The sequence below is a fragment of the Nematolebias whitei genome, chromosome 10 (genome assembly GCF_014905685.2).
Source record: "Nematolebias whitei isolate Nwh7 chromosome 10, NemWhi1, whole genome shotgun sequence".
Lineage (NCBI taxonomy): Eukaryota > Metazoa > Chordata > Actinopteri > Cyprinodontiformes > Rivulidae > Nematolebias > Nematolebias whitei.
In genome coordinates this window covers 36,397,658-36,419,619 of record NC_056507.1, presented here as the reverse complement: position 1 = coordinate 36,419,619, position 21,962 = coordinate 36,397,658, and the positions used below count along the sequence as shown (strand labels likewise).

Sequence of the window (21,962 nt, the reverse complement as noted above, 5' to 3'; positions counted from 1 at the left end):
GCTTTCTGGAAGTATTCCTGAGCCCATTCTGTTATTTCCTTGACAGTGGCATTCCTGTTTGAGGTGCAGTGACGTTTAAGAGCCCGGAGATCACCAGCATCCAGTAGAGTTTTACGGCCTTGACCCTTACGCACAGCGATTGTTACAGATTCTCTGAATCTTTTGATGATGTTATGCAAGGTTGATGATGATAACTTAAAAGTCTTTGTTATTTTACGCTGGGTAACACCATTCTGATATTGCTGCACTATCTTTCTGTGCAACAATGGTAGAATTGGTGATCCTCTTACCATCTTGGCTTCTGAGAGACACTGACACTCTGAGAAGCTCTTTTTATACCCACTCATGTTGTCAATTGACCTAATTAGTGTTAATTGGTCTTCCAGCTGTTCATTATATGCTCAATTTCCTTTTTCCAGCCACTTATTGCTACTTGTTCCAACGTTTTTTGGGATTTGTTGATGCCATGAAATTTGGAAACAACAGATTTTTCCTTTAAAATTATACATTCTCTCAGTTTAAACTTTTGATCTGTGATTTGCGTTCTATTCTGAATAAAATATTAGATGTTGGCACCTCCACATCATTGCATTCAGTTTTTATTCACAATTTGTTTAGTGTCCCAACTTTTTTGGAATCCAGTTTGTACTTGAAATCCTGCGCCTTTGTGACCATTGCTTTATATAGTCTCAGTGTTCCACCTGTTTCCCTCTCCTTTACACGTGTACTCCGTCTTGCAATGACTGACTTTCAGTCCTCTACTTTTAAGTACCTCCACCTCTCTAATTTCACCTGTTTTCACCCCAGATCACATTGTCATCTGCAAACATCATAGTCCACAGGGATTACTACCTGACCTTACCTGTTAGTCTGCCCATCTCCAAAACAAACAAGAAGGGGATAAGATCCCCCCAACCATGATTCCCTCATCCCTCCCAGTCCTTGATGTAGTCCCACCTCCACTTTGAAGGTATCCGTCACTCCTAAAGTACATCAGAACTGTCCAGCTAGCCTCATACTTGTCCAGTACTAACCTGACATACTTCTCTGCTACTCCAGATTTCCTTGTATAACTCCATAGCTCCCTTGGCATATTGTCATATGCTTTTTCTAAATCCACAAAAACACAGGTAGTTCTTTCTGGTCCTCTCTATACTTCTCCATCAGTATCCTCAAGGTAAAGATGGCATCTGTGGTGCTCTTTTGTGACATAAAGCCATTCAGCTGCTCACAGAGTCACATTTTACATAATTTATGCTTCCACAGCTCTCTCCTAGATTTTCATCATGTGGCTCATAAAATTAATTTCCCTGTGGTTGCTACAACACTGTACATCACCCTGGTTCTTAAAAATGGGCACAACACACTTCTCCTCTATTACTCAGAGACTTTCACATTCTCAAAAATGCTATTGAAAAATTAAGCCAAAAATCTCACTGCTTTCTCTCCTAGACATTACCATACCGTACTGACATGTCATCAGTTCCTACTGTCTTCACTTTCTTCATTCTCTTAAATGTCTTCCAAACTTCTCTTAAATACTTTCTGAACTATCTTTCCCATTTTCTGATTCACAATTTATATGACCTCTTCTTTCTCTTTCATTATCTTCATTCATTAACTCCTCAAAGCACTCCTTCAATCTTTCCATCACACTCTCTTCACTTGTTAGGACATTACTATTCTTATCTTTAACAAGCCTAACCTGCTGCACATCCTTTCCAGCCTGATCCCTCTGTCTCGCCAGTCGGTACATATTCTTCTCCCCATCCTTAGTGCACATTCTCTTGTACAACTCATCATACATCTTTTGTTTTGCCTTTGCCTTTTCCCCTCTTTATCCAACATTGCATTTCCTTATATCTCTGTCTACTCTCTTCAGTCCTCTCACTGTCCCATTGCTTCTCGGCTAGCCTCTTCCTCACTGTGTACATAATGGAGCCTAAACGTAAAACATTGACCCTTTGCTGATTAGAGCAAATCTACAATAAATTTAAACTTGTGCAACCAACTCTTGTTTAAAAAAAACCCATTAGGTTAGATAATTATTCCAACCTGAAAAACATGGTTAAAACATTTTGTAAGGGTCCAAATTTATAATGACACATGTAAATGAGTTCCTGAGGCTCAATGGGATTAACCTGTCTGAATAAAGGTTGAATGAATGCCTATGATGAAGAGATGTAAATATTTGAACTGTATGTACATCTATGTAGAGAAATGCAAAGAATAAAAACTTGCAAGTCTGATTAACATACCGTAAATGATCCAGTCATGTTTCTCAAAACATTTGAGAAAATCATTGATTTTTCTTTAGTTTATAATCCCTGTCACTGAAAAAAAAAATCTTGCCAGTAAACAATTGCACTCATGGTCTAAAAGGACCCATTTCCTTGAAATTTTAGAGCTGAAATTGGGGGGGGGGGGGGGGTGGGGGCTGGCAGGCAGCATCAAGATAAAAAGAAATCCTTTTTGTGACAGCAGCACTAAGTGCAACTGCAAATGTGACTTTTCCCTGAGCAAGCAACATCCATTGTCTCAGGAGACTTGTCCCTTCACTCAACGTAAAGCTTTCTCTTATTTTTTTCTTGGTCAACTAGACAGAAAGAACAAGATGGATGCTGGTGTCATTGTGTTGGTCAGAGTGACAGATGGGCTGATTACATATATGCATCCCTTTGGCCATAGGAAAATACAAACCTGCATTGCCTGTAAGGTAAGAGCCTTCATCTGCCTGCACCTTATGGATGGTTGGAGCTTCTTGTTAATATGTTAAAACGTCATGGCATAGACAGATCCCATTAAAGCCCAGGCCTTCTTTTTTGACAGTGTGCACCTGAAGTAATACCTTCCACAATGTTTGGTCGTAGGCTGTTTTTTTTTTTTTTTTATTGCAACCCAAACAAAACTAGATGGTAAATCATGTCGCTGTGACCTACTGCCTAGATGGTTGGCTTCAAGGGCATGTTTTCTTTCCTCTGAATGGACAGACTGCTAATGCATGAATGGATTCCTGTCACAAGCTTGATGTGTGGGTGTCATGCTCTGCTGTGCACACCGGAGTCTCAGCAGGTAAACTGGAGCAGTAAAAAAATACAATCAAGATTGAGAGACATGACAACAACATTTTGGTTTTCAGTCATACAAGTGTCAAGAAATAAGATATGATCATTGGAAAATAAGCACTGGTGCTGAAGATGATCTTTCAGGATTAACTCTCTTCCCCCTTTCCTATGGCCCACTTGTGATTTAAAGTCTGGGCTGATTAATCAGGCTGGTATCGAGTCTCTGTTCAGGCAAGACGTTAAAATCAATCACACCATCGAAAAGGAAGAATACAAAAGTTCTAACAAATGGGAAGGATTGGGTGAATGTAAGGTAATGCGAGGAAAAAGAAGAGAAATTAAATGTCTTACTCCATGCTTCCAGCCATCAGCAGGAAAAGGTTGTAGATGTGTGAGAAGATGAAAAGGAAGAGGATAGTGCTGAAGAACATGGTCATCCAGGAGCCGTGATCCTCGCGGAACATCTTCAGTCGCAGATATCGACCTAAAGGACGAGAACACAGGCGAATGGGAGCTCAGATGTGTGTGCTCATCTGTAGGGATGAAGCTGAAAGTGAATAAATTAGTTGAAGAAAATCAATAATATTCCACTGTCAGACATGTGCCCTTTGGGAGATGAAATTAAGATAAAAAAAAAATAATTTAAAACTTTTTGAGGCGTCATTTTTTTCAATACTCAACTATTTTCCATTGAAGTATCAGCATATTTTTATTCTACTCGTGATATTTACATCAGTAGATCTCTGGATATTAATTGTGTAATGAAGCAAGTTCAACTTGTCTTCTGGTGGCACTCTGAGCAGTACTTATGAAGACAACCATTTTTATTGTACCCAGAGAGTTTATTGAGCATGCATCAGGATACAGAGAGTCTACAGCTTTTCACTTTTAAAAATGAAGATTTTTCCACACAAATTAGATTTCCATATTTCTTAACAGAATTGTTGACCATTGCTGATGCTCAACTACAAACATTTATTGGTAATATACAGTAGACAGAACAAAGGTACGGTTGTTGCCTGTTTATGGTCTTTAAGGCGTTCTTCAGTGAAACACAAGGTTCATTTTGTGAAGGTATTTTCATTTTCAGAGTAAACTGTGTAAAGACAAGTGAGCACACCAGTTACTACAAGGCTGAAACATATGGCAGATAGCATTCATTTAATAAAAATATAAACTCCACAAGGTATTATACAAATTAAACAATGACCACGATAACTACTCTGCAAACATTTTGAATTAATTAGCTCAGTATCACCCACCATTAAAAGACAAAATGCTGGTGATAAAGTTTTTGCCTGTGACTGTCCCAGTACATGTATGTAATTTTCTGTATTTACTTCCATAATGCTTCATAAAAATCTAAACATATTTAAATAAAACTTGCAAAATGTACTCATTTAATGTACTTTCATAAACAGATGGAGTCAACCTGATTCAAGATGGCTGCCATCTTTCAGTTGAACTGTCAGAGAATTTTTGGTCAAAAGTTATGAATGTTTTTATTGTGCTTTATTATTGTGGCTCTGCCCTGCTGACAAATGACTTGGCTCGATTGTTTCCCAGAACAACTCAATTTTCTCCCAGAACACTCTCTTATGTCAAACTGAAGGATGATGCCCATGAACCATATGTTTGTGCAGACAGAGTGCTGTGTGGAGGCTGCAGCTGGCTTCAGACTCCCACTGAACTCTGCTGAGCTGAGAGTGTTATAAAAGCGAGCAGGTAACAGCGCTCGTGGCTCGTTTCTGTGACCGGTCTTCATGCATGTGTGTTTATGTATGGAACCTTTACAAGTAAAACACTTGTTAAAAATGTTCACCTGCCATAAGTTGTGGTTCTTTTGAGTAAACAAAGGTAGAAAACGAGAGAATTTCTCCAACATGAACTGAACTTTTTTTCTCTTCTTCTTCTTCTTCTTTCGGCTGCTCCCAGTGTTCGGGGTCGCCACAGTGAACTAAGTTGCACAAAGACTTGGCAGTTTTTTTTACGCCGGATGTCCTTCCTGGCACAACCACGGACCACCGAGCTACCACAGCCCTCTGTGTGGAGCAGAGAGCTGATATCTAGGACACCCGGAAGAGCAGATGGTGGGGGTTAAGGGCCTTGCTCAAGGGCCCAGAGTGGGACGAATGAGGGTGGGGGCAGGTGCTTCACCTACCCCACCCACATTTTTTTTTTATGTTGTTGGTACCGGAGTTTGAACCGGTGATCTTCCGATCACAGGCCCACCTTCTCTAACCGCTGCGCCACCACTCCCCCAACATGAACAGTTCAACATGAACTGAACTTAAAAAACACAAATTGGCTACAGTGCAATCATTTTCACAGATATTGAGCTAAAATCTGGCATGTAGTTTCCATCCTTCGATTATCTTCTGCTTGTTTGGAAGTTGGGTCGCGGGGGCAGCAGCAGGGAGGCCCAGACATGTTTCTCCACAGCCACGTCTTCCAGCTCTTCTGGGAGGACTCCAAGGTGTTCCCAGGCCAACCGAGGTGTGTAGTATCTGAGACTAAACATATTCTGAGTGAGAAAGAATTGCACAAGATCTTTATTTAAAATTTTGTGAACCATTTGGAATAAACTGCCTGTCTGTTAGTAAACTACCTCATGACCCACTGGACACATTTTAATAAAACACAGGAAGTAATTTATTTATATATTAATTAACCTTTATTTAACCAGGCAAATCCCACTGAGCTCACAGATCTATTTTTGCAACAGGCCTGAGTCTGGAGACAGACTAACATGATGATTTCAGACGCATAATGATCACTGGATGTACATCTACAAATGAATAATATTTGGTGTCAATTCCATTCATTATGGCTACCACAGACAACTCCATCCATCCATTCTTTGATCTTTCAATTTAATTCAGTTTATTTATATAGCGCCAAGTCACAACAAAGTTGTCTCAGGGCACTTTACAGGAACATTCACATACAAACCGAATTCCAAAAAAGTTGGGACACTAAACAAATTGTGAATAAAAACTGAATGCAATGATGTGGAGGTGCCAACATCTAATGTTTTATTCAGAATAGAACACAAATCACAGATCAAAAGTTTAAACTGAGAGAATGTATCATTTTAAGGGAAAAATTTGTTGTTTCGAAATTTCATGGTGTCAACAAATCCCAAAAAAGTTGGGACAAGTCCATTTTTACCACTGTGTGGCATCCCCCCTTCTTCTTACAACACTCAACAGACGTCTGGGGACAGAAGAGACCAGTTTCTCAAGTTTAGAAATAGGAATGCTCTCCCATTCATGTCTAATACAGGCCTCTAACTGTTCAATCGTCTTGGGCCTTCTTTGTCTCACCTTCCTCTTTATGATGCACCAAATGTTCTCTATAGGTGAAAGATCTGGACTGCAGGCTGGCCATTTCAGTACCCGGATCCTTCTCCTACGTAGCCATGATGTTGTGATTGCTGCAGAATGTGGTCTGGCATTATCGTGTTGAAAAATGCAGGGTCTTCCCTGAAAGAGATGACGTCTAGATGGGAGCATATGTTCTTCTAGAACCTGAACATAGTTCTCTGCATTAATGGTGCCTTTCCAGACATGCAAGCTGCCCATGCCACAAGCGCTCATGCAACCCCATACCATCAGTGATGCAGGCTTCTGAATGGAGCCTCGATAACAACTTGGGCTATCCTTGTCCTCTCTGGTCCGGATGACATGGCGTCCCAATGTTCCATAAAGAACTTCAAATTGTGACTCATCTGACCACAGAACAGTCTTCCATTTTGCCACACTCCATTTTAAATGACCCCTGGCCCAGTGCAAACGTCTGAGCTTGTGGAGCTTGCTTAGAAATGGCTTCCTCTTTGCACTGTAGAGTTTCAGCTGGCAACGGCGGATGGCACGGTGGATTGTGTTCACTGACAATGCTTTCTGGAAGTATTCCTGAGCCCATTCTGTTATTTCCTTGACAGTTGCATTCCTGTTTGAGGTGCAGTGACGTTTAAGGGCCCGGAGATCACGAGCATCCAGTAGAGTTTTACGGCCTTGACCCTTACGCACAGCAATTGTTCCAGATTCTCTAAATCTTTTGATGATGTTACGCATGATTAATGATGATAACTTAAAAGTCTTTGCTATTTTACGCTGGGTAACACCATTCTGGTATTGCTGCACTATCTTTCTGCGCAACAATGGTGGAATTGATGATCCTCTTACCATCTTGGCTTCTCTTTCTGCACAACAATGGTGGAATTGGTGATCCTCTTACCATCTTGGCTTCTGAGAGACACTGACACTCTGAGAAGCTCTTTTTATACCCAATCATGTTGTCAATTGACCTAATTAATGTTAAATGGTCTTCCAGCTGTTTGTTATATGCTCAATTTCCTTTTTTCAGCCACTTATTGCTACTTGTCCTAACTTTTTGTGGATTTGTTGACACTGTGAAATTTTGAATCAACATATTTTTCCTTTAAAATGTTTCATTTACTCAGATTAAACTTTTGATTTGTCATCTATGTTATATTACGAATAAAATATTGACATTTGCCATCTCCACATCATTGCATTCAGTTTTTATTCACAATTTGTTTAGTGTCCCAACTTTTTTGGAATCCGGTTTGTACATAAAAGCCAATTAATAAAGTTCTCTATCTAAGGAATCCAGCAGACAAATTGAATCTTGGCTTCGTTGCAGTCTCCCATCCTGAGCAAGCACAGTGGCAACAATGAAAAGGAAAAACTCCCTTTTAAAAGGATCTTCCGCTTGTTCCGAAGTTGGGTCTCAGGGGCAGCAGCTTGATCAGGGAAGACCAGACATCTTTTTCTACAGCCACCTCTTCAAGCTCTTCTGGGAGGACTCCAAGGTGTCTGGAGACTGGGAAGTCTCTGGGAGGTCTCCTCCCAGTCGGACATGCCTGAAGCGCCTCCCTAGGGAGGTGCCCAGGGAGCATCATTACCAGATGTCTGAACCACCTCAACTGACTCCTCTCGATGTGGAGGAGCAGTAGTCTGAGTCTCTCCAGATAAATGAACTCCTCACCCTATCTCTAAGGGAGAGTCCAGCTACCCTGCAGAGGAAACTCATTTTAACCACCTGTATCTGTGATCTCATTCTTTCAGTCACCAGAGTTCATAACCATAGGTGAGGATAGGAATGTAGACTGATCGGTAAACAGAGAGCTTTGCCTTACAGCTCTGCTCCCTCTTCACCACAACAGACCGGTACAGAGTCCACAATACTGCAGATGCTGCACCAATCTGTCTGTCAATCTCACGCTCCATTTTTCTCTCACTCGTGAACAAAACCCCGAGAAACTTGAACTCCTCCACATGAGGCAGAACCTCACCCTCCACCTGAAGAGAACAATCCACCCTTTTCTGACTGAGGACCATGACCTCAGATTTGGATGTGCTGATTATGATTCTTCACAGCCAACTCAACTTCTAAAAACACAATAATGGATATTATTTAACAGTGACGATTTTAGCCTCTTTTTGGGGGGTGCTCAAGCACCCCTAAATTCTAACTCAGCACCACTGAAAAATAAAGAATCTATCATTAGGATATTGTAAAGAAACTTAGCTCTCAAATTTTAATTTTACCAAAATATTGAATAAATTTGGAATAAATATGGAATAAATTATGACAATCTTCAACAGGACAGTATAATTATGATTTTTTTTTTTTTTTGCGCAAGTCGGATCTTTTTCACCACCTGTCAATCAATGAAGCTTGTCAGCAACTGACCAATCAGCAAGCTCAATTTGTCCTCAAGTGAAACGCCCCTTACTTGCAGGACCTGCACCCCCTTTTCCTCTGACAACATTGTTGAGGTTTTGCATTATGAACACTTTGCGGTCAGAGGGATTTCATGAAAAATCATCAGCCGGTCAAAGCAGATGGCCACTTGTCCTGAGCCTGGTTCTGCTGGAGGTGTCTTCCTGTTAAAAGACAGTTTTTTCTTTCCACTGTTACCACTGTGCTTGCTCAGGATGGGAGACTGCAACGAAGCCAAGATTCAACTTGTCTGCTGGATTCCTTAGATAGAGAACTTTACTAATTGGCTTTTTTTGCATGTGAATGTTCCTGTAAAGTGCCCTGAGACAACTTTGTTGTGATTTGGTGCTTTATAAATAAACTGAATTGAATTGAATCAGACAAAATGGTTAAACTTTGTCACTGCGTTGTTCAAGCCAAGAGCCACTGTCAACACTGGGGGCTAAGCACCCCTAAAGGTCATGTTCTAGAATTGCCCCTGTTATTCTGTACATTTCATACATATGCAAATATTTGGTGTAAGTATTTGAGTCATTAACAACACATATTCAAAGTGATAGTCATTGGGCCAGATTTCCCCTTAAACTTTCAGCATTAATTATTTGTTTTTTGTTAGCACAATATCTCACAGGTCACTGAATAGACTAAACAAACAGAATACACCTACAACTGATTAAGTCTTGGAGTCGATCCATTTCCAGATGACCACCACACAATCAATATTATCACCAAAATGACCATGTCAGTCAATTTTACAGATACTTCTAATTTGATGAGGTTGTAGCCGAGGGTCATTCACAACGCAACACAAGATGTTATTTTCATGATTTGACAAAAACAGGTACAACTCTGCCATTTCTCAACATAAGATATTCATAGTCCAAACATATAAATGAAGTCTGAAAAGCACAAGTTTAACAAATACAACAAAATTAGGGTTGGTTTAGAACTTTTGAACAAACTATATTTCAAATTTTCGGAGCAGAAAAATATAATTTGAGACTTTTCCAAACAATTTACAGTTGTGTAGGAACCTCGTGCACCACTTGTAATTCTGGTCTCTTTTGAAACCATCTGATTCTGGTGACAAACACTAAACTGTGTCAAAAATTACACACTTCTAGGTCTCTAGACATACAGTCACATTGGGAGCAGGTTTTTGTGCCTGGGTATCTCACAACAAGGGAAAAAACTGTGGTTTGGATGTTTTTTCAGTGGACTCTGCAAACATTTAAGCTCAGTTGTGTCAGCAGCTGTCTGAACACTTTCAGAACTAATCATGTGATCTTGTGAGTTTGTGAATATAGTGAGTGAGAAAGTAAATCAGGACTCCACTTAAATTGTATTTAAACTTATATAAAATTAGTTGTCTCACAAACTTGGTGCCACCTCACCATGTCAAGGATTAGTCAAACGTTCCTTGAACAAAAAGAGCCAGCTAACTGTGCGTCGCCTCACTGCCATGAATCTATGACAGAATGACAGTCGATGTGGAGGCGTTGGAGACAAACCTTCTAAACAATGCGTCATTTTGTTTTGAGTAGCCAAGCTTAGCAGAGGCTCAGTGGGAGATCTTCAGAACTTTAAGAGGAAAAAAAGGCTTAAATTTGGTGACATAATTTACATCAATCAATTGCTAATTAAAAAACCCTTATAAACGTTTTGGTTCCAGGATAAGTTCAGTTCTTTAAAAAGGCATGACCAAACATGGCAGCTCCACCATCACCAAGGTAATCCTTCTGTGCAACTTAAATCTACACTTAGTTGCATGGTACAAACTGCAATGAAGGTGATGAAGGACTGATCACGGTCCATCTATGATGAGTCTGTCCTCAGACTTGCTCGGAGCGTACTGTCTGACCCCGCTCACATCCTCAAATCATAATATGAACCGTTACCATCTGGCAAACGGTTCAGAATCCCTGCTGGTAGACTTCACAGATTTAAAAAATCATTTGTTTTTATTTGTTATTACATCAGACAGATTGCTAAATCAAGTTGGCAAATAGTCTTTTGTCATGCTGCTGATGCTCTGGTCCAATTTGTTGTTTCGTTTACTTGCTGGAATGTATGTGAGAATGTGCAATATGTGTTTTTATTGACAAATAGGTGTTTTTTATTTGTTATTGTGGTGCTCACATAATTTTATTGTTTGTATTGTATTTAATTGTGGAAGAAGCTTTATTTAGTGCACAATGTCCAAGACAAATTTCCCCTTGGGGACAAATATGTATATATGCATCCATCCATCCATCCATCCATCCATCCATCCATCCATCCATCCATCTATCCATCCATCCATCCATCCATCCATCCATCCATCCATCCATCCATGCATGCATCCATCCATCCATCCAAGTCTGTCACCAGCTGACCAATCAGCATCATGTATGCATCCATCCATCCATCCATCCATCCATCCATCCATCCATCCATCCAAGTCTGTCCAGCTGTCTCCAGGTATGAATGAGTTGCTGAACTGTCTGTTGTCTAAGAGATCAAAGTTAGTCTTGAATCTGAACATTTTTAGTTCTGGACTTGTCATTATATTTTTGTCAAGAAAATAAGGTGACTAAAATGTTGTTGTTGTTTTTTTTTTACTTTGTGGCAGATCTCTGTTTTCAGGAGTTGCCACATGGAGTGGACTTGTACAAAGACTTGGAAACTGTTTTAATGCTGGATGCTCTTCTTGATGCAACCACAGCACATTTAAGGCAGTCTGGGAGCAGCTGGGGGATACAGGCCTTGCTTAAGGACCCAGAGTGGGGCAAATGAGGGTGGAGGCAGGTGTGTGTGCTTCATCTTTCCCACTCATATACGCATTTGTCATCAGCCCAGGAATTCGAACCCTTGACCACAGTAAAGACTGTGTGCTAGTTAAATAACTTCCAAATAACTTCCATGATGGAAAAGCCCGTCACAGAGTTTACCCGCTGTATTGTCAGTTTCTTTTCTCAAGAGGATAGGGCAGCTGAAGAGGAGGATGAAGCAGACATTAAGTCGGACAATGTAAACACCATTCTCCCTCCTAACTAGGCGACAGGATTGGGCAGCTTCATCATCGTCAGGCTCCATTGTCTCCAGCATCTAGCAAGGTTAGCCTCCATGGAGGTGTGCAAGCTTGGGAAAATCATTTTACAGCTCCTTTAGGAGTAGCAGGGAATATAACAATGCAGATGGCGTATAAGCTGCCAGAACAAAGAACCGATGCAGTGCTTCCTTAAAATGAGCGGCGATCATTTCAAAACTTTAAATTCTTTTACAAGTGTTATTTTTCAACACTTTTTATTGTCTGTCCAAACAGGTCTCACTTGTAAAGGAGTCTTCGAGGCTCAATGTGATTTATCTGTTTAAATAAAGGTTGAATTAATAAAAACGTAGTTTCCAAAGTTCTGTTTAAATGTGGTAAACTCTAGTGTTAATTTAGAAACCCATCTGAATTAGCAAGGCAAGCACAAAGCTATATTTCTGTTGCTTACAACTGTATTGGTCTCACTCTTAACTCCACCCCCCCGACACACACACACACACACACACACACACAGTGCTTCATCTCTGCCAGCTGTAATCTGGTGCCAGTTGCATCCAGGAAGGACCCTTTGTTTTTTACTCCTCCAGCTCAGTCAGCATCCCTTTCAGTAATGGCTTCTCGGGAGAACTCATCGTGTTTGTGTACACACACACACACACACACACAAACACACACACACACACACACACACCTGAGGAGACAGCAACGCAGAATGCTCCATTTACTTCCCCATTAAAGCCTGACTGGTTTACTCTCCGGTAGTTTTGCATGCTGTTCAGCCTCTGCTGGCTCCGTGTTGTTTTTTTTCTTCTCCACTTAAAAGCAGCATTATTGAATTAAACTTTTAGTCAAAGTTCAAATGTTAAACTATTTGAACATTGATCTGCTGTTAGACATCAGTTTTTTTTTGTTTGTTTGTTTAGAATATCACAGTGTGTTGTGTTTCACTGCTAGCCGAGAGTTAACCTCAACATGTTAGAAAGTAGCAGGGCCTGGTTTGAAGCCACACATACGTCTTGCTCTGTGGTATTTCAGGGCTCATCACGATTGCATAATTGAGTTGACTTGCATGGGTGAACTTAATTACCTCCAGTGACAACCAGCCTCTGACTCAGATATAGGTCTGCAGTGTGCAGTCAGATCTGACTCGGAACACAGCACAATGTGCCAATAAACACGAACGCACAAACTCAGCCTACATGGGCAAGATTTAAACAAAGGTGATTCAAGACTATTCACCAAAGGTATTTGAGTCACTGCGCCTCCCGTACAGTAGAAGACCCTGATAAGGAATGATTCATGAGCATCGTCCACTGAGGCTCGGCCAAGCAGGGGACAACTACAAGACAAATGGACAAACACGCACAAAGAACACAATCAAAAGAAGAAACAAACAATATGAAGTTTTACTGTGACTTGCTATGAATCTGCAAAAAATATGTTTTATATATTTTTAATACATTTGGAGACTAATTTATATTATTATTATTTTATAACTATAATTATTTTAACTTTTCCACAAGTAGGTCCTTAATCAAAGGTGCAGCTTTGTCTCCACCTAGTGGTGATTATTATATATTAAAAAACTGTACATTGAAAATACTTTACAGCTGAAAATCATTCATGTCAATAGCAAATTGTAGTAATACAAGGGGGCAAAACTGACCTCCTAACTGTTTCATTTTGTGCAAGACAATTAGGTTAATCTAACTGTGAGCTTTATGGTTACTAGTCTGCTACTTTGCTTCATAATGAGATTCTTAGAAGTGCTTAAGTTTTGAAACCACCAGATTTATGGAGCAGTCCACTGACAGGTCATGCAGACTGCTGAAAAACAAACATTAACAACTAAAAGAGACACATCATTGGCACACATAGAGACAAGCAATTACCAGTAATGTTGAAACAGAAGTTCTACTTAATCCCCTGTTTATTGCGCGCACGTACTGTAGTCTCCATGGTAAAGCAGACAGCACACCGACCGCTCTATGTGAAGCAGACAGCTGATGGAGGTGGACTGAAGGCGATCTGAGATGTGATCAGAGTCTCGTTCATCATGACAGTGCTCAACAACAACTCGTCTGACACAACTACAGCAGGTGGGCTTGATTTGATCCAGCAATGGTTCAGTTTATGCTGCAACTTCAGTTTTACATTATTTTTAAGTTGTTTCTTTTCTCTATTATACAAAATACTTTGAAAAAAATCTAATTAACTTTATTTTACTGGCTTCTTTAAATTACCTAAACTGGCTACAGTATAACCATGTGAAACTCTCCTAAGTAGCAGGTTTTCTTCAGAGTGCTATACTGTCAGAATAATACCTGCAGTGTAGCTGTGTGATTTGCAGCTTTTACCTATATACTGGAAAAGCATTTCTCCTTCACAGGTGTTAAATGGGAATACATGTTAAGCAGCCGAAGTGAACAAAATTAAGATGTTATTATCTCTAATTAGGAGAAAACAGAAGCTACTGTGTGGCAACAGAAAAGCAGTCCCTCAGGTGCAACTGTTTGCAGCCAAGGATTCACTTCCTGAACACAATGATGATGCTCAGAGTTGTTGGAGACAGATAATATGAATACACAGTTACCATGAGTCAGTGAGTGAACTTTGAGTCAACAGAACAGATTTACATCCATCTGAAAGTAAAGAAATGTTTGATTTTTTAAATACAAATAAAAATTCAAGCTGTTCCATTCCTGAAAAGAAATGCATACTGCACCTTTTATGTCAAAAGGTTCAACTAAAACTATCTTATGAGGAGATGGGAGTTACAAGACAACGTTCAATCAATCAACCAATCAATCAATTTATCTATCAATCAACACTGATTTATGATTTCCAACAGCCAAAAGGTGCACAAAGTGCTGCACAATACAAAAGTTAAAAACAAACAATTAAAAAAATACAAAAATGTCAGAAAGCCACTAAGTATTAAAAGCCTGCCTGAATAAAAAGGTTTTAAGATTAGATTTTAAAGGCCCAGACCAGCGATGGAGTGAAAACCTGAGGTAGCTGGTTCCAGAGTCTGGGTGTGGCAACTGAAAAGGCCCCGTCACCCCAACATTTGTATTTGGACTTTGGGACAAACCTTAAAAAAGTATTAGTTGATCCAAACATCATTTCACAAAAAGTTACTAGGTCAAATACATACGGTGTGGTTTGACCATTAAGAGCTTTAAAACTGAATAATAAAAGTTAAAAATAATTTCTAAAATAAATCTGGGGTGATGTGTTCACGTCTGAGAGTGTTGGTTTAAAGATGGGCCACAGCATGTTGAGCCATATGACGATGTCTGATGGAGGATTGGGTGATCCCTAGATACAGAGCACTGCAGTAGTCAAGCCTTGAGCTGATAAAGCATGAATGGCTTTTTACAGGTCAGGACAATTTAAAAAAAGCTTAAGATGTAGCTGATAAAAGCTTGCCTTGACTACAGAGGCTATTTGTTTCTTGAACTTCAAATCCTTGTCAAATGTCACCTCCAAGTTTTAAACTGTGGCCTGAACTTGGAAGCACTAACGTTACAAGGAGCATCATCACAGAAAATATAAATTTGGTCTTTTCTTCATTTAAAAACTGAAAATTTAGGTAATGCCACTGTTTCATGTAGGCAGTACAATCAATAAAATAAATGTGAGGATTTCTACTTTTAGGCTTCAAAGGCAAATAAAATTGTAGGTCATCTGCATCAGTGAAAACAAATGTGGTGATTGGCTATAACTGATCCAAGTGCAGCATATAAAGAGAAAAAAGGAGAGGACTGAGAACAGAGCCCTGCAGCACACCACAAGAAAGAGGGGCAATAGAGGAAGACAGAGTACAGGTACTCACTACGACAGATAAAGTTCTGTTGGTAAAGTAGGAGGTGAACCAATTTAAAGCTGAACCAGATATACCAACATAATGTTGAAGACGAGCCAGAAGGACAGCATGGTCCACTGCATGAAAATGTCCAGCAATACTAAAGCAACAGGACCCTTAGCATCCATGGACATGGCACTGTCATTATGGACTTTTAACAGGGCTCACTCAGTACTGTGAGAAGTTCTACATCCAGACTGAATTTTTTGATAAATTCCATGTTTTTCTAAGACAGGTTGTAACTGCATGAAAATATATTTTCCTAAAACTAGCTAAAAATGAGAAACAGTATAAAATTTGATAAAATTTATGGGTCAAGGTGAGGTTTTTGAGATGTGTCCTAACCACAGCATGTTTAAAAGAAGCAGGGACAGTTCCTAAAATAAAGAAAGAGTTTAAAAAAGTTAAGACACAAAAAACTACACTGGTGAAGATGCTCAGTCATCCAGTACATGGAAAATTCAAAAAAGTTCTAAACAAAAAAAACAAATGAAAAAAAAAATACAAAAACAACTACAGTACTAAAAACCTTTTTCAAAACTTAAAAGGAAGAATGTCCAGAGGGCCAGAGGACACAGCTTCATGTGTTGAACATCAGCGAGAGAAACTGGTTCAGACTGTTCAAACTCAACTGAAGCTTCAGCAGCAAGCATTCGAACCAGTACCCCGTCTGACTGAGGCCGGTTGATGGAAGAAATTGAGGAGTTCACACAGCGGCTGGTAGAACACAAGTGACAGGGTTAACATCAGAGTTAATTGTGTTAAATAACACTTTAGGACAATGGATACTGTTTGAAATTAAGCTAGATAAATAACTGGCATTTTGCCTCTTTATCTCTGGTACTTTTTTTTTTTGCCGAGAGCGTGTGGGGCATTTAACCACGGCTCTGCTCTCAGTTTGGTGGATTTAAACCAAAATGGAGCAATGGAGTCCAGAATTTGGTTTGTAAAGAGGTAAGGAAATCATCTGGACAAATTTAGTTGGAAACATAAAACTGTGAATCCATAAAAGCAGCAGTAAACAGTCCGGCGTTCTCAGGAGTGAAGATACAACACCAATGACTCACAATGGCAGGCCTACTGGCTGGTAGGGGGGCTTCAGAGCGCAGCCCCGAGTGCAGGTCCGTATGTGCCAGAAGTGGGAGAGTGGGCAGCTGGTGTCTGGGACAAGTGACTGGAGCCAACGGTAACAGTTCTTAGTGAGAGGTGTGAACGCCATGGGTGATAAGATTCCTGGACCCAGTGGTGGCTCTTTGGGGGGGCAATGCAGCAACAGACCGCCATAGACAGGTAGGTACTAAGACAAGGTGGGTGGCAGCGACTTTATTTACCACAGCTGATTGAAAGGTTCCCCACATTGCCTCTAATTTTTAAAAGGGCCCAGCGGTCATACACTAGTAGCAGTGACATAGACCACACCAAAGGCAAAAAGAAAGTTAGAAAAAACAAGATCACAACCAACATAGATAGCAGAGGTGGATAGCATGCCTGACACAACGACATCGTCTTGTCCAATCAGCCAATGTCAGAAATGTTAAAATATTTATATTGTTATAGCTGTTGTATTCAAACCCTGTAAAATATGTTACAGACAACCTTGAGTTAATTTGTGAGAGCATGCAACATGCGTTAGCACTCCGAGCATGTGTTGGGGATGACTCGTAACTATGACCACAGACAATTTAGATCATTTTCTGTATTGGCATACATTGAGCTGTACAAGAAGCAAGAATAATGTTATGTTGTTTATTTGTCATATGCAGGTTAACACAAGGTGCAATGAAATGTTCAGGATGAGAAGAACCGATACAACTTGCTAAACAATAATAATAATTTAAAAAAAAAACAAGAAATACTGAAGCATGCAATAAGGGTACAAAATACAGTACTAAAAAGTGAAAAAGAAATATAATATTTACAAGGTCCAAGAGAAATATAGTAAACAACAACATGGTAGAACATAATTGTGCAAGTATGATAAATTAGTATAAATAAGTATTTCACAGGTATTAATATAAGCTTAAATTCACATGATATATATATTGCACATAACTAACAAACTACACAGGTTGTGTGACAGATTATTACACAGGTAATGAGTTACACTGAGATTAATTGAATTATGATGATTGAATAATGATCAGTCTGAAAAAGATGCTCTTTTACTCTTGCTTTATCACTAAGGTAACTTTTTGCTGAATGCAAAAAATCACTCTGGAGGAAAATTTCAGAATATAAATCAATTTAATTCAATTCAGTTTAATTATATAATGCAAGTCACAACAAAAGTTTTCTCAGGGAACTGTACTAAAACAGTCACATACAATAAAAAAGCCAGTTAGTAAAAGTTATCTATCTAAGAAAGCGTTAAAAAGTGTAATTTTCCTTTAGTTCTGTTCCATAGAATAGCCTATGTAGAAAAGAAACAACTTTATGTATGATCTTGGAAAACTGTAGGGCATATGTCGGCCATTTTTAAAACAAAAGTGAATTTGCAGGCTAATGTTTTTTGAGAGGAATGCAGATCACCTGCAGCCTTTCGTAGCTTTAAATCAACATCATGTGCTGAGAAATGTCGTTTTGCCATTTTGACCAAACCTTGAAAACAATGTGTTATCATATGCATTTTGCAAGATTTGCAAACAGTGTTTAGAGTATGTGGTGTAAACAAAACTCGGGTACTACTACATCAAATTATAACAGAATATCTGTAAAACTGACTAAGTTATGGCCATTTTTATGTTTGTTATAGTGGATTAGCTGTGTCAGCTGTCTTGGAGTGAAAACTCAATGATTACTTTCTGATCATTTCAAAAAAATCTGTCCACTGGCTTATGAGATTTTTTGCAAACAGATAAACAAAACACAAATGCATAGAAAAACTATGTATTTTCAAACATAACTCAATACATAAATAAACTGTCTTTAAAAAGACAGTCAGTGTTGGCATACAAAAAAAGAAGTATTGAAATACTGCCAATACAACCAAGAGTTTTGACCATGTTGCAGGTGAAACAACACGTTTTTTTATTACTTGTAACAACTAAAAATTTCAGCAGTAATCCACTAATTAAATGTTTAATGTTATCCCAAAATTTTGTATACAACTTATAAAGAGCTTAATGTGAGGCCACACTGTGTCTGAAAAAGATGTAAATGTGCATCATTTCAAACTGTTTGTGTTTTTGTTCTTGGTCAAGCCAGCACATTCAAGGTGCAAGGAAACTGTATTGTCATTCACATCACGTGGTACATGACATGGAATTAAATTGTGTACGCAAGGCCCCAGTTACACCCAGAAACAGCAATATATATATAAAGAATAAATGAAAAATAAGCAGTATACAAGGAAGATACACACTAACAATAATAGTATAAATAATGTGTATTAAACAGCAGCACGAACATGAGTCTGTTGTGAGCAGATGGGTAAGAAATCAACAGCATAGATAAAGTGTCATTACAGTGATTTGACTGGTTAGAGGTGCATGAGTCTAACAGCCTCAGGGTAGAAGCTGTTCCTCAGTCTAGTGGTTCTACACTTAATGCTCCTCAACCTCCTCCCTGAGGGGAGCGGAGCAAAAAGTGTATGTGCTGGGTGAGTGGGGTCCTTCATGATGCAGGTGGCTCTCTTCCTGCATCTGGAGGTGTAGATGTCTGTGATGGTGGGGAGACTGACTCCAACAGTCTTCTGTGCAGCCTTCACCACTCTCTGCAGAGCTTTCCTCTCTCCAGCAGAGCAGCTCTTGTGCTACACAGTGATGTTGGAGCACATTCTCTAACTTGCTGAGAGTTCACGTCATTATTTGGTCTCAAACAACATCAAGACTCAACAGTACTAACCCCGACCTGTTCTCTCCTCAGATGTGGCTCTCAGCTTCCAGAACGACTCTGAAGATTTCTGTAGGTATTTTGAAAATGATCGATGGTATTGCTTTGTACTGCTGGCGATCTTCACCTTCACCCTTCCTGTAGGGATCCTGGGAAACCTGGCAGTTCTAGCTTACTACACCTGGTTGGAGAAAACCTTAAAAACCAGCAACGTGTTTCTGTTGAACCTTGCTCTGTGCGACTCTGTCTGGATCCTCATCGTCCCCTTAAACCTCTACTTCAAATTCCAAAGACCAGATCCTCAAGACTTACAGACATTTTGCAAAATGAAAAATGTCTCCTTTAACGTCAGCATTTACGGCAGCATACTTTTCCTGACGCTGGTCAGTTTCGACCGTTATGTAGGGACAGTGCACCCTATCAGCTCTCTGCGCTGGTGGAATGTGAGTAAAGCCAAGATATGCTCAGTCTGTGCATGGACTGGGCTCATCCTCATCACTGTTCCCGACATCTTTGTAACTTGTACTGTTCAACGGTCAGAAAATGTTACTGTGTGTCTGAAACACTTCAAGGAACCTTTTCACTCCGTCAAACCAATCATCCTTGTCAGAACAACAGTGTGTTTCTTGCTCCCTCTCTGCATCATGCTGTTTTTTTACAAAACAACCGTTCAAGTGTTGAGACGTCCTTCTAAAGGAGGAAGGAACCGAGGAGCCCAGCAAATGGGAAGGAAACCACTGCAGCTCATCGCTGCAGCTGTTCTTGTATTTGCCGTTTCTTTTGTGCCCTACCACCTCATAGTCATCATCCTGGTGTTCATGCAGATCCATGGCCCGATGAGCCCCTTTGACGCCCACGTTCTTGGTGTGTCCTATGAGCTCTGTGAAGCCATTTGCAGTTTAAGCAGCTGCCTGGACCCAGTGCTCTACCTTCTGGCTACTGAACAGTTCAAGAGAAATCTGCTGGCTTTAAGAAGAGAGTGTTGCAGAGCCAGCAGAAGAGTAGGGGTCATATTGATGAACGAGTGTTAAATGTTGTATTTTTCTAGCTGAAAGGGCCCTGACTGTATTATAGTTACTAAACGTTAATGGCAGACTATACCATCACAATTAACAATAACAGTTCTAGAAAAGTTTACAAGTGGTACATTATGTTTATTGAAACATGTGCGAAAAGACAAAATGCATAGGAGAAGTTGTAGTACATTGATGGAAACTTATTTTAATTAATTAAGGTTGCTGATGACAGGTCAGTAATAAAAAGATGCATCCGTCTTTGTTTTCTTGGCAGATGCCGACCTCTAAGTTTTCTGCCTATTTTAGCAAATTTCAACAGAGTTCTCGAAACACTTTAGAATAAAACTATTTTGTGTCCTGTTATAATCTGTAACTGTGTTACTAATGAAATGTTTACATAAAAATCACATATTCTCTCCAAACAAAAAATATTTTTTCTCTCCGTCACTGAAAATCTTCACATAGTTTCAACCAGGTTATGAGTTAAAACCCAACAAAAAAATTATGTAGTATCCTTTAATATTTTTAAATTATTATAATATCATTACTATGTTTTCTCTTTTTTGTATATTGTACCTCTAAAACATAAAATTCTACAATATCACAAGACAATTTTTATTTTTACAATCCCAAATAATGTGCGGGAGTGTTTAACAATAAATAAAACTCATGGTATTATTAAAAAGGTGTTAAATTAGTAAATCAAGACATTTTTTGTTTGTTTTAAATATAATCAATGCAATTTATATCTTGATTACTATAATCAGTTTAAGTGGCAGCAACTGCTTATTTTCATTTATAGAAAAAACATCATCGTTCCATCCATCCATTATCTTTACCCGCTTCTTCCTTTTTGGGTAGCGGGGGTCACCGGTGTCCATGTCCAGCAGTCACTGTGTGAGAGGTGGGGGGCACCTGGACAGGTCTCCAGTCCATCACAGGGACACATAGAGACAAACGAGACAAACAACCATTCACTCTCTCACTCACACCTAGAGACAATTTAGAGTTACCAATCAGTCTAACATGCATGTTTTTGGTCTGTGGGAGGAAACTGGAGTACCTGGAGAAAACCCACGCATGCACAGAGAGAACATGCAAACTCCACCCAGAAAGGGCCCCGGCCAGGATCTAAACTGGCAACTGTCTCGCTGAGAGGCAGCAGCTCTACCAACCGACCCACTGTGCCGCCCTGTTGTGGTTGAAATGTACTTGTAAATTCTGCACACTGGTAGCTGTACCAGTAGCTGCTGTTCAGCCTGACTGATGAACAGAACAAAATAATCAATCCCCTTGTTTGGTTAAACGTTGTCATTGTTGAACAAAAAAGGTTGAATCATGTCATCTGGACTTCGTTTTTTTGTTAAAAAGAAACGTTTCGCCCCTCATCCAAGAGGCTT

General features: G+C 39.6%; 1 protein-coding gene across 1 annotated transcript in view; it reads right to left on the bottom strand.

Moving 5' to 3' along the window:
- tmem117 (transmembrane protein 117) overlaps positions 1 to 21,962 on the bottom strand; it is a 153,066-nt gene that overhangs the window by 88,893 nt on the left and 42,211 nt on the right. Inside the window, exon 3 of the mRNA XM_037683733.1 lies at positions 3,417 to 3,549. Within this exon, the coding sequence (XP_037539661.1) occupies positions 3,417 to 3,549 (133 nt within the window). The remainder of the gene's footprint in view (positions 1 to 3,416; positions 3,550 to 21,962) is intronic.